The following is a 14450-nucleotide window of genomic DNA, read 5'->3' as shown; positions in this document are numbered from 1 at the left end:
CTTCTTCAGTCCTATCTACTTATTGATTTTGCGTTTAGTCGTGCCTCATTTGGTAATAGTAAGGACATTCTAGGAAAGTTAGCCAGCCAACATTTGAAGCTGTTAACTGCGTTTATTGAACAGCTGATCCCCGGTCGGAATCATTTTCATGGAAAATCATACTAATCATCATATTTTAATATTACAACAGACATACATTGCTAAACTGAATCAGTGGATAAAACTTCCCTAAATGAGTAATGTGATACTTACATTCAAGCGAGGGACACTTTAAAACAGGGGTCAAAGTGCGTAGTGATGCAGAATTTGTCTGAAACAGTTTATTACGAATTACAATTAATTCTTCAAGCAACCTTACTACACAGAATGAATATCATAATCTTAACATAAAACATCATAATTTTAATTAATAGAACCGTCATTCTTTAAATAATCCTTAACTACACAGAAAATATCCTCATTTTAGTCATCCTTAACTACTAAAAGAACATCTTCTTTTATTCATCTTTAATTACTTAGAAAACACATTCCTTTAAATCCACCTTTACATTACAGAAAACACCCGTCTTCAGTACACAAAAAACATACAATCTTAATAAACGCCCTTTCGTACACAAAACAAACTGATTAAAATTCCCCCTTTTGATTCACAGAAAATACACCATCATTAAAACCTCCCTTTACTGCATTTAAATCCCCCCACCCCCCCACCCCCCATTTACTACTCAGAAAATAATCTCCTTTTAATCATCTTTCACTAAACAGAAAACATCTTCCTCTTTATGAACACAGAAAACGCCCTCCTTGTGATCACGTTGAATTTTACAATTATTAATTTATGAAAAGGAAAGAAGCAAAATACTGTTTCTTTTATTTCATGTTACTATTTTGAAACTGGCAACACAGAAAAAAAACATAACTAAGTTTGCGATTCACTGCAACATTTCTCCACATTTCATCATATTTATTATGCGACAGAATGTAAGAGCACAGAATTAGAAAGTATTCTATAGTAACAATCCTCATAATCAATGCCATTTTTTTTATATCTTAGGGGAAACGCTTGTCAAATTTCAAATAGAGTGAAGGTCATGACTTTTTTAATTGATCTGGAAAGCAAACTCATCTAAACAATAAAGATTATAGCGACAATCCTCAGAATCCATTCGTTAAATCAGTGCCATATTTTTGAAATCGTAAGAGGAATGTTTCTCAACTTTCATATAAAGCTGATGACGGTTTATTTTTTTTTCGGGAAAGCATACTCATCTAAACAGTAAAGGGTTAAATGAACCAGTTACGGTTATTCTGTAGTCGATCAATGCATCATATGTATTCATTTATGGGTTTGTTTTTGTATGATCAATAGCCATACGTATTAACTATATAATCTAATTAACCCTATTGGATTAAAACATTAAAATGAAATTCAGCCCTTAAAATGACCATTTGAACAATATATATTAACCATATATAAATAACACATTCATTATCAAATAACAACACAAATTATATTGAATGTAAGGAATTTGTAAGTAAAAAGAATATATTTTTTTTCTTTGACCAATTCTGTTATTTTATGCTGAAATTACAGATGATTAGCAATTTGAAATTATGTATTTGAATAACTTGACGTTTGGAATGTATATACACACATTGTACCAAGAAACATTAAAATTTATATTTCACCAAAATATGATAAGTAAGAGAGGCAGAATTCCTTCAACGTTAGCAATAACGGACAGAATAATGTTTTAAACATTCATTTAATGTTGAAATACAAAAAGATGATAAAAACATAACAGTTGTTGGAGGGAATGGATTTGACAATAACTTTGCCACTATACCATTATCAGGTAAATGAAAGAGAATAGTACAGAAATTATTATTTGATTTATCACCATATTTCCAAAATCTAAAAAATAAAGTGTACAATTACCTTGTTTAGTAATACAAAAATCCACGGGTTGAGGGCAAAATGATCCAAACAAAAGAGAAATACAATGATCTGACGCAGATAAGGAAAGTTATTTAATTTGTTAGCTAACCATTCTAATACAGAACCAGATTTCTACAGGCAATGCTCATTACTTTTTAGTTCACTTTTTAACTTATACACAATTGCAAAACTAGATGGTATAGAATGTCTTAACTTCAATTAAATCAACTACACCCCCCCCCCCCCCCCCTGCTGCTCTTCATTGATGGTACAGCGATATCCTCTTGTTATCCTCCATTAATACACAGACAACACCCCCGTTCATCTGTCTTTTTCAGTTTTCTCACATACTGCATTTTCAAAAACTTCAGTGAATTTAAACGTTTGCTTATGGTGCATTACTATAAATAACACACTAGTGATGAACATTATTTCGCTTGCAGAATATAAAAACATATCATGATTATTTTGTTCATTTTTTGAAGTGATTACTACTAAACTATATTTTGAATAAAAATGTCTACTTTTTACTTCTATGTAGGTTTCAAGACGACAACAAATGTGATAGAGTTGTTAAACACGGGATTATAATGGAGTTTTAAACTAGAATATCTTAACTCTGACTATGGAAGAACCCTGGGTAAGTGTCTATTGCAACTTTAAAATATTTCGATGTTTTCATGTATTGATCATTGATTGTTTCAAGAAAGCTGTGTTTTACATGAAGATCATATACGATTTACATATAAATGCTGTGATAAAGCTTATATGAAATAATCGTATTACTGAAATACTCCCGCGTATGCAATGAGTTCATATACATCATTTTACCTTCAGTGATAAGAAATACCCGCGTATGCAATTAATGTAATGCAGCAGTTTTCCTGTTCGTCCTGTTGTTTATCATCCTTAACTAACCATATTACACCGTCCTGCTATCCTCCTCTTTTTCCCCATTATATACACATTTTTTTATCATTTCCCTTATCAACGAATACCTTACCGCCCTGTTTATCTTCCATAGTTACAAATACCACAGATGTATATATGTGTCCATCCTCTATAACTGCACATTCGGACCCGTCTCTTTATTTCTACATTACTACTAAGTCCTTATAGTTATCATTCAGAGCTACAAAAACAAACCCTCGTGGTTATCCTTCATAACTACACAGAACAAACCCTCGTGGTTATCCTTCATAACTACATATAAGAAACCCTCGTGGTTATCCTCCATAACTACACAAAACAAATCCTCGTGGTTATCCTTCATAACTACACAAAACCGACCGTCGTGGTTATCCTCCATAACTGCATACAAGAAACCCTCGTGGTTATCCTCCATAACTACACAAAATCAACCCTCGTGGCTATCCTCCATAACAACAAAGAACAAACTATCCATCCTCTATAACTGTAGATTCGCACCCGTCTCTTTATTTATACATTACTACTGAGACCAAGTCCTTCTTTTTATCATTCAGAGCTACACAGAACAAACCCTCGTGGTTATCCTCCATCACCACACAGAACAAACCCTCGTGGTTTTCCTCCATAACTACACAGAACAAACCCTCGTGGATATCCTCCATCACTAAACAGAACAAACCTTCGTGGTTATCCTCCATCACTACACAGAACAAACCCTCGTGGTTATCCTCCATCACTACACAGAACAAACCCTCGTGGTTATCCTCCATCACTACACAAAACAAACCCTCGTGGTTATCCTCCATCACTACACAAAACAAACCCTCGTGGTTATCCTCCATCACTACACAGAACAAACCCTCGTGGTTATCCTCCATCACTACACAGAACAAACCCTCGTGGTTATCCTCCATCACTACATAGAACAAACCCTCGTGGTTATCCTCCATCACTACACAGAACAAACCCTCGTGGTTATCCTCCATAACTACACAGAACAAACCCTCGTGGTTATCCTCCATCACTACACAGAACAAACCCTCGTGGTTATCCTCCATCACTACACAGAACAAACCCTCGTGGTTATCCTCCATCACTACACAGAACAAACCCTCGTTGTTATCGTCCATCACTACACAATTGAGGGTCACCTTTATCAATTGATATAATACATTACAAATATGATAATAAAATATACAGCGATCTAAATGTTAGGGTCACTATTTTGTTAATATAAATAGGTAAACATTAACTCATTAAATTGACAGTGATCTGGATCTCTAGGGTCACATTTATCTATTTATATAAATAGTTTAACAGTAGAACAATTAAATCGACAGTGATCTAGATTTTTTTCACACCATTAATTATTCATGTAAATAGTTACAGAGTAAAAAAATGAAATCTACAGTGACCTACATTTCAGTGACACCTTTTACTATCTATATAAATACTTAAATAGTAAAACAATAAGTATACATTAATATTGATTTTTAGTGACACATTTAACTATTCATATAGATAATTAAACAGAAGAACAATTAAATCGACAGTGATCTTAATTTTCGTGACACATATAACTATTCATATTCATATTCATATATTTACATTCCTAATGTTGTTTGCTGATATGAACATACCAAGTGAAAACAACAAACATATGACCATGAAAACACTATGAAACCGTATGAAAACATTGTCTCTCGTGCTGATTTTCCACACATAACATCAGAAAAATATCGATACGTTTGAAAAATAGTTTCATTTCCGTAAATTATGTTTTCTTTGTAATCTATTTACATAAATTAAATCTAATTTAGCACAAATTATTGTATTCGATGTTATTTCATGTCTCTTTGTTTTAAATAACAAGCAAAAAATAAATAAATAAACTACTGCAAACTGCGGAGCGGAAGGACACGGTAAACGAAGATTTCTCGTTTTCTCGATATCATTTTTTTTTAAATCAAGGTTATTTAAATAAATGCCGCGCGCCACGTGATATGTATCTAGCTACTGGTATTCCTAGCCGCAATGAAAATTAAAAAAATCTATTCAATCCATATATAGATAGTTAAACAGAAGATAAATTAAATCTAGAGTGTTTGGATTTTAGTGACACTTAAAGCTATTTATATAAATAATTACACTATAAAACAATTAAATCGAGAGTGTTCCTGATTTTGACTGACACCCTTTACTATTCATATAGATAGTTAAACAGTTAATTAATTCTGCAGTGAACTGATTTTTAGTGATATCTTTAATTATTGATATAAATAACTAAACAATAAAGTAATCTACATTGATCTAGATTTTAGGGGTTATGATTGATATAAAAAGTCATATAATAAAAATAATAAGTCTACCGGATATAGGACGACAGGATTAGCTTTATATTTTCCTATACATTATTCATCAATATAATAATTCATTTAAAACTAACCAATTTTTACTGTCACCTTTATTTATTTGTGTGATTGCTCACACAATGCTCTTTTTAGGGGTACGCTTATTGATTTCATATCAATAATAATACACTAATTCTATGGTCACCCTTATTAATTGATATACATACATATCAAATAAAATAATCAAAATTCACCGATCAATATTTTTAGGGTCACTCTTCGACATAAATATAAATAGTTAAACAATAATTTTTTTTTTTTTTTTTTAGGCTTTTAGGGTCACTATTATATTCATATAAATAGTTAAGCATCAAATAATCAAATCTACAGTGATCTGGATTTCTAGGGTCACCTTTAACTATAAGTATAAAAGGCTAAACAGTAGAATAATTAAAACGACTGTGATCTAGATTTTTAGTGACACATTAATTATTCATATAAATAATTAAACAATAAAATAATTTACATTGATCTAGATATTAAGAGTTATGATATAAATAGTTAAAAAGCAATATACCGTTATATAGGATTATAGGATTCCCTTTTTTTTCTTCTATAAATAATTTAACAATATAATAATTCAATCAAAAGAAATTAGATTTACTACCAACAGTATTTATTTATGTGATTTTTTTAAACAAGAGGCCCAGGGGGGCCTGTATCGCTCACCTGGTTTCATGAGATATGAAACGAGAATGATGCTGAAGTATATTTGTCGCTGGTATTGCTATGTCAATATATATCATAAGCATTTTATATGGGTACATGTACATTGGTTTTATTTTAATACTGAAAAGTCCAAAAAGTGCATTAATTCATGAAATGATATTGACTTTTAGCGGGACCTCATAGGGATGCAACCACACAAATGTGAGTGCTACCCATTGCTTAGTTTCAGAGAAGAACTTGTTTATACCAATTGACTCCGTTTGACCCTGACCTCTGCTCCCTTGGGGTCAGCTCATTCCGTTATGCAATTTTGAATCCCTACCCCAATAGTATACTACCAGTCAAACCATTGCTAAGTTTCAGAGAATAAGTTGTTTAAATCAATTTAGCCAAATTGACCCCTTTTGGCCCCACCCCTCAGCCCCCTGGCGGCCGGGTCAACCACAAAATTTTTACAATTTTGAATCCCCACCCCATAACCATGCTACCCGGGAAATATGAGCGATATCCATTGATTGGTTTCAGAGAAGAAGTCGTTTATACCAATAGCTCCAAATTGACCCCTTTTGGCCCCACCCCAAATGCCCCCAGGGGGTCAGCTCCATCATTTGTACAATTTTGAGTCCCCTAGCCATAGGGATGCTTCTGACCAAATTTGTTCAAATTCTGATCAGCGGTTATGAAGAAGAAGTCAAATAAGTCAGTTGTTGACGGACGGACGAACGCCACGGTATGGCATAAGCTCACCTTGGTCCTTCGGACCAGGTGAGCTAACAATGCTTTAATTAAATCTACGGTGATCGTTCTTTTGATGGTCACTTTAATAGATATATATATAATTAAATACTGCGATAATTCAAACTACGTTGATGTTTTAAAGGTCACCTTTATTAATTGATATACATACATTTCAAATAATTAAATAAAATCTACAGCGATCTAGGTTTTTAGGGTAACTCTTCTGGCGCACAAGCTGACGTTTGTTTGCAAAGCTCTGGCATATATATCGACCATAGATACTAAAAAGACAGTTTAATCCTTAAATAATTGTTCGTTGCAATAAACAACTCACTCTTCTGATCGCCTGCAAATAACTACATATACCACATCCTTTTGTTTATTATCGATACCTATACAGATAATACCCTCCTGTTTATCATCTTTACATACACAGACAACACCTTTCTGTTAGTTATCGATTCTTACTCAGACCACACACCCTGTTAACCCGAATGCATACAAGTGTCACACCATCCTGTTTCTTATCGATACTTACATAGACTAAACCCCCCTGTTTAATATCGATATCTCCGCAGACCACACCATCCTGTTTATTATGGATACATATACAGACCACACCCTCCTGTTTATTATCGATACATACACAGACCACACCCTCCTGTTTATTATCGATACATACACAGACCACACCCTCCTGTTTATTATCGATACATACACAGACCACACCCTCCTGTTTATTATCGATACATACACAGACCACACCCTCCTGTTTATTATCGATACATACACAGACCACACCCTCCTGTTTATTATCGATACATACACAGACCACACCCTCCTGCTATCCCTCATATATACATAGACCACACACTCCTCTGTATCCATCCATAAACAGACCGCGCCCTCCTGTTGATCCTCCAGAACTACACAGACCATACCTTTCTGTTTATTATCGATACCTGCACAGACCACACCTTCCTATTTATCCCTATACCTACATAGACCATACCCTTCTGTTTATTATCAATACCTACACACACAACACCACATCTCCTTTATGGACCACACTCTTCTATTATCCTTTATAGCTTCACGGATCAGACTCCTCACAGACCTCACTCCTCTATAATTTCATTGACCACACTTTTCCATAACCTCACACACCACACTCTTCTAAAACTTCACGGACTACACTCCTCTATTTATCCTCTATAACTTCACGGACCATACTCCTCTATTTATCCTCTATAACTTCACGGACCATAATCCTTTATATCTTCATGGTTCACACTCTTCTATAACTTCACTGACCACACTCCTCTATTTATCCTCTATAACTTCACGAACAACACTACTCTATAACTAAATGGACCACGCTCTTCTTTTTATCCTCTGTTACTTAACGGGCAATACTCCTCTATAACTACATGGACCTCACTCCTCCATAACTACAGTACCACACTCATCTCTTTATCCTCTATAACTTCACGAACAACACTCTTCTCTTTATCCTTTATAACTTCACGAATAACACTACTCCATAACTAAATGGACCACGCACTTCTTTTTATCCTCTGGTACTTCACGGGCAATACTCCTCTATAACTACATGGACCTCACTCCTCCATAACTACACGGACCACACTCCTCTATTTATCATCTATAACTTCGTGGACCACACACCTTTATAACTCCACGGACCACTCTCCGCCATTTTTCCTCTTTTACTTCAAGGACAATACTCCTCTATAACTTAACGGACCACACTCCTCTATTTATCCTCTATAACTACACGGACCACACTCATCTTTAATTTCACGGACCGCACTCCTCCATAACTACAGTACCACACTCCTCTATTTACATGTATCATCTTTAACTGCACGGACCACATTCTTTTAAAACCTCACGGACCACACTCCTCTATTTATCCTCTATAACTTCACGGAGCACAATCTTTTATATGTTAATGGATCACATTCCTCTATAACTTCACGGACCACATTACTCTATTTATCCTCTATAACTTCACGGAGCACAATCTTTTATATGTTAATGGATCACATTCCTCTATAACTTCACGGACCACACTCCTCTATTTATCCTCTATAACTTCGTGGACAACACTCTATAACTTCACAGACCACACTTCTCTATAACTTCATGGACCACACTCCTTTAACTTTCCTCTATAACTTCACAGACCACAATCTTTTATATCTTTATGGACCACACTCCTCCATAACTACACGGATCACACTCCTCTATTTATCATCTATAACTTCACGGCAACACTCCTCTATAACTTCATAGATCACACACCTTTATAACTCCGCGGACCACTCTCCGCCATTTATCCTCTCTTACTTCAAGGATAATACTCCTCTATAACTTTACGGACCACATTCCTCTATTGATCATCTATAACTTCACGAACAACACTACTCTATAACTTCACGAACAACACTACTCTATAACTTTACGGACCACGCTCTTCTTTTTATCCTCTGGTACTTCACGGGCAATACTCCTCTATAACTACATGGGCCTCACTCCTCCATAACTACACGGACCGTGTTCAAATATTAAGAATGTAGAATGATTCACAGCATTTCTTAAAAATACACTTTTGAAAAGTTTATAAATTCGCACATTTTTTTTACTCAGGCTGAACATCAAGCAATCTTAAAAAATATTATAGTTATCCAAAAAAACCATCACTCCTTCATCAGTTTCTTCTTGTCCTATCACTAGACATTAAATATCGGGATGCACTGATCACAATATGTCTCATACAAGACATCTGTATATTAAAAGGTTTTATGTTTGGTGTTAGGGCCAGATGAAACATGTATGTTATAATAATCTTGCCCCAGTGCATATCTCTCAACTAAAATTAATTTTTGAAAGCATGTTGTTACCTGTTTTCTGTCTTATCTCAGAGGTTCATTATTGCATATAATGATTCAAACTTCCAGTACATGTTTACCAGTATGATTTTAGCAAGTATCATTAAAAGATACATTATATTGTACGCGGCCGAGTACTGATGCCCTTTAATGGTATCGTCAAACTATACCTTACATTGTATTCGACCCAACATTACTGATTTGAAACGGTATCATAAACAACATGCATCACATGTTACATAAGTAAACAGCACAACCGTAAATCTGTATAATGGTATCATCCAAAAGGGAACAACCAACCAATTGAAAAAAAAGATTTTTGAAACATTGCCTGTGTACAGAAAGTTGAGCCAAGATTACAATGTCTGGCAGCCACTGATTGGCAAGTATGTTATGAAGTAAGAAAATAGATATGTAGCTTGATGGGTAACTTTCCATAAAAAACGTTGATTTAAATTGCGTCCGATAAGTAGTTAAGTAGATAGAGCTGGAGGAGAACAACAAAGGGGATATTTTTTTCTTTTTTTTTCTTCCAGCGCTATCTACTGATTGATTTTACGTTTTAGTCGTGTCTCATTTGGTAATAGTAAGGAAATTCTAGGAAAGTTGGCCAGCCATCATTTGAAGCTGTTATCTGCATTCATTGAACAGCTGATGCCCGGTCGGAATCATTTCTATGGAAAATCATACTAATCATCATATCTTAAGATTACAACAGACATATTTTGCTACACCAAACCAGTGGATAAAATGTCCTTAAATGAGTAATGCGATACTTACATACAAGCGAGGGACACTTTAAAACAGGGGTCAAAGTGCGTAGTGATGCAGAATTTGTCTGAAACAGTTGGTTATGAATTAAAATGAACACTTCAAACAACCTTACTACACAGAAAACATAATCCTTGTCAATCGTCTATTACTTCACAGAAAACACCTTCCTTGTAAATATCTTAAACTTAAAAGAAAACACCATAATTTTAATGAATATCAACTACATAGAACTACCATTGTTTAGATCTTCCTTAACTACACAGAAAACAACCTCATTTTAGTCATCCTTAACTACTAAAAGAACACCTTATTTTATTCATCTTTAACTACTTAGAAAACACATTCCTTTTAATCCTCCTTTACAATACAGAAAACACCCGTCTTCAGTACACAGAAAACATACTATCTTAATAAACGTTCTTTACTACACATAAGCACACTCGCCCTTTTACTACTCAGAAAATACCCTACTTATGATGATGATCATCATCATCATCATCATCGTTATAATTAAACATGCATCGTCATAATATAATATCACCATCATGCATCATATCATCACGCATCATTATCAGCATATACCATCATCAGCATGCATCATATATCATCATCATCATCATCATCATCATGACTTCCTCCTTGTGATCACGTTGAACTTTACAATTAATTATGTAAGAAAAGGAGAGAAGCAAGTCATTCTTTCATTTCATGTCACTTTTTTTTAAACTAGCAACACTGAAAAAAGTAGCAAGTCTTGCAATTCACTGCAACATTTCTCCACATTTCATCATATCAACTATTTATAATGCGAAAAATGTAAGAACGCATGCTAAGAAAGTATTCTATCGTAACAATCCTCAGAATCAATGCCACATTTTTGAAATCTTAGGGGAAATGTTTGTCAACTTCCATTTTGATGTAGAGTGAAAGTAATGACTTTTTTTAGTTGATCGGCAAACCATGCTCATCTAAACAATAAAGAGTTCACTGAAGCAATTACGGTTACTCTCTAAACGATCGATGTATTTATATATATGTTTTTTTTTTGTAGTTATCAATAACAATTCGTATTAACTATACAATATCATCAACCATATTTGATTAAAACATTACAATGAAGTTCAGACCTTAGAAAAGACCATTTGAACAATATTTGTTAACCATATATAAATAATTCATTCATTATAAATTAATAGAACAAAATACCTTGAATATTTGGAATTTTTACGAAGTATACAATTTGCCTTTAAAATTCCTGTTATGTCAAGCTGAAATTATAGTTGATTAGCGACTTCAAATTGTGTATTTAAATAAATTGATGGTAAGAATGTATATATCGAGACACATTTACATGTATATCACCAATATCATTCAATGTTAGCAACATCGGTAAGAAGAATGTTTTAGACATTTATTTAATGTCCTAATACAAAACATTGATCTGATACAAGAGAGTTGTTTGAATGAATGGATTTGACAGTGATTTTGTTACTACAAGTACCACTGTTAGGAAAACGAAAAAGAATCGTACAGAAACTATCGTTTGATTCAACACCATATATTTCCGTAATTTAAAAGATAAAGTGTAAAATTAACATTAAGATTTAAGTAAAATTAAAATTAGTAATAAAAAATCCACTGGTAGAGGGCAAAATAATAATAATAATAAAAAAAAAACTGACGAAGAAAAAAAAAAGTTAATGTATTAGCTACTAACCATTCTAATTCAGACCCGAATTTCTACAGGCAATGCCCGTTACTTTTTAGTTCACTTTTCTACGACACAATACATGTCTATATATTGTCTTTATCCAGGGAACTTGTCTTAAGCGTATACACAATTGCCAAACTAGATGGTACAGACTTTCTTAACTTCAATTAAATCAATACATATCCTCCTGCTGCTCTTCATTTATGGTACAGCGATATCCACTTTTTATCCTCCATTAATACACACACAACATCCCCCGTTTATCTGTTTATCCTTATTTATCTAACATACTGCATTTTCAAACCCTTGAGTTAATTTGAACGTCTTTTTATCATGCATTACTACACATAACACACTATTGATGAAACATATTTCCTTCGCAGATGATAATGGCAAGATGGAAGATATTGTGGAAAAGAAATTTGTCGAAAAAATATAAACACATGTCATGAATTGTTTATTAAAATGTTTGTTATCACTAAAATATATTTTCCATGAAAATGTGTTATGCATTTCATCCTTCACTTTGTTTCTTCTATGTAGGTTTCGAGACGACAACGAATGTGACGTAGTTGTTTAACATGGGATTCTAACGGAGGTTTTAACTATAAGACCTTAACTCGGACTATGGATGAACAGGATGTAAGTGTTTATTTCATGTATTAATCATTGATTGTTTGAAGAAAGCTGTCCCTGTTTTTTCTCGATAACCTCACATACCGCATTCTCCTGTTTATCCTCAATAATCTCACATACCGCACTCTTCTGTTTATCCTCAATAACCTCACATACCGCACTCTCCTGTTTATCCTCAATAACCTCACATACCGCACTCTCCTGTTTATCCTCAATAATCTCACATACCGCACTCCTCTGTTTATCCTCAATAACCTCACATACCGCACTCCTCTGTTTATCCTCAATAACCTCACATACCGCACTCCTCTGTTTATCCTCAATAATCTCACATACCGCACTCTTCTGTTTATCCTCAATAATCTCACATACCGCACTCTCCTGTTTATCCTCAATAACTTCACATACCGCACTCTCCTGTTTATCCTCGATAACTTCATCTGCCGCACTCTTCTGTTAACCTAAATAACTTCACATACCGCACTCTCCTGTCTATTTTCGCTAACCTCACATGCCGCACTTTTCTGCTTATCCTCAATAACCTCACATGCCGCACTCTCCTATTTATCCTCAATAACCTCGCATACCGTCCTCTCCTGTCTAACCTCGATAACCTGAAATATGGCACACTTCTGTTTTTCCTCAATAACCTCACATACCGCATTCTTCTGTTTACCCTGAATAACCTCACATACCGCACTCTCATGTTTATCCTCGATAACCTCACATGCCGCACTCACCTGTCTATACTCAATAACGTCAAATACCGCACGCTCCTGTTTATCCCCAACAACCTCACATATCGCACTCACCTGTTTGTCCTCTATAACCTCACATACTGCACTCTTCTGATATCCTCAATAACCTCAAATACCGAACTCTCCTGTTTGTCCTCGATAACGTAACATACTACATCCTCCTGTTTATCCCCCAATACTTGAGTGATTTTAACGGTCTATCTATCTATATTACAACACATAAAACACTTTGATGTCGAACCTGGAACAGAACAAAACAATTGAAATGTTTCACTTGTGTGTATGATACTGGTGAAAGTAGGAAATTAAAAAAAAACAATTATTTAAGCCCAATGAAGTATAAAAAAAAGATAAAATATTTCTTGAATTCACAAAGCTATATTTTATTCCACTATGTTTCCCATTAGCATGTGTTATGCGTCTCATCTTTTAACTATTTCTTCCGTGTATGTTTCAAGAGGGCAACAAATACAACGAAATTTTGTGACTGGGGATGCTAATGAAGCTTTCAAATATAATACCTCGAATAAACTATGGCGAGTCACAAAGTGATTGATTTCCTATATGTTCCTCTCGAATATAGGTGTATGTTTAATTTCAGGACATGTCGGAATGCAAACATGCCTACACGTCGTAATTTTAAATTACAATCAAAAGTACTTATGGGGGTCTTGACTAACTCCAAATGGATATTTTTAGTTAGGTTTATCTGTAATTCATTTGTAAATGTAAATGTTATCATTTTGTGCATATAGTAAATATTCCAATATAAACCACATTTCGGGAATACATGCTTACATGTGATTATTTGAAATTCAGTGTTTGAAATATTTGTTATCAGTATCATGCTGAAAGTATTTGAAGGGTCTTTCTCAAATTTTGAATGGGGCTATGATTTGTTTGGTGTTTAAAACGCCGACAGACTGACGTTCTTATGTTTATTTGTAATTTGCAAATATTGCTATGTTTAGA

At 34.2% G+C, this 14450-nt stretch overlaps 2 protein-coding genes across 5 annotated transcripts in view; one reads left to right on the top strand and one right to left on the bottom strand.

The window, feature by feature from the left end:
* The window catches only part of LOC117315868, a 548716-nt gene that overhangs the window by 137815 nt on the left and 396451 nt on the right, over positions 1-14450 (bottom strand). The window lies entirely within an intron of this gene.
* LOC117314991 (ankyrin repeat, SAM and basic leucine zipper domain-containing protein 1-like) overlaps positions 1-14450 on the top strand; it is a 43571-nt gene that overhangs the window by 18363 nt on the left and 10758 nt on the right. For all 4 annotated transcript variants that reach the window (XR_004529656.1, XM_033869114.1, XM_033869115.1 and 1 more), the window contains 2 exons: positions 2481-2579; positions 12628-12726. Coding sequence is in view for 3 of the 4 variants with exons in the window: in XM_033869114.1 (XP_033725005.1) it covers positions 12712-12726 (15 nt within the window). In the remaining variant the exon portion in view is untranslated. The remainder of the gene's footprint in view (positions 1-2480; positions 2580-12627; positions 12727-14450) is intronic.

The sequence above is a fragment of the Pecten maximus genome, chromosome 17, assembly GCF_902652985.1.
Source record: "Pecten maximus chromosome 17, xPecMax1.1, whole genome shotgun sequence".
NCBI classification, from domain to species: domain Eukaryota; kingdom Metazoa; phylum Mollusca; class Bivalvia; order Pectinida; family Pectinidae; genus Pecten; species Pecten maximus.
This window is presented reverse-complemented; position numbering and strand designations above follow the sequence as displayed.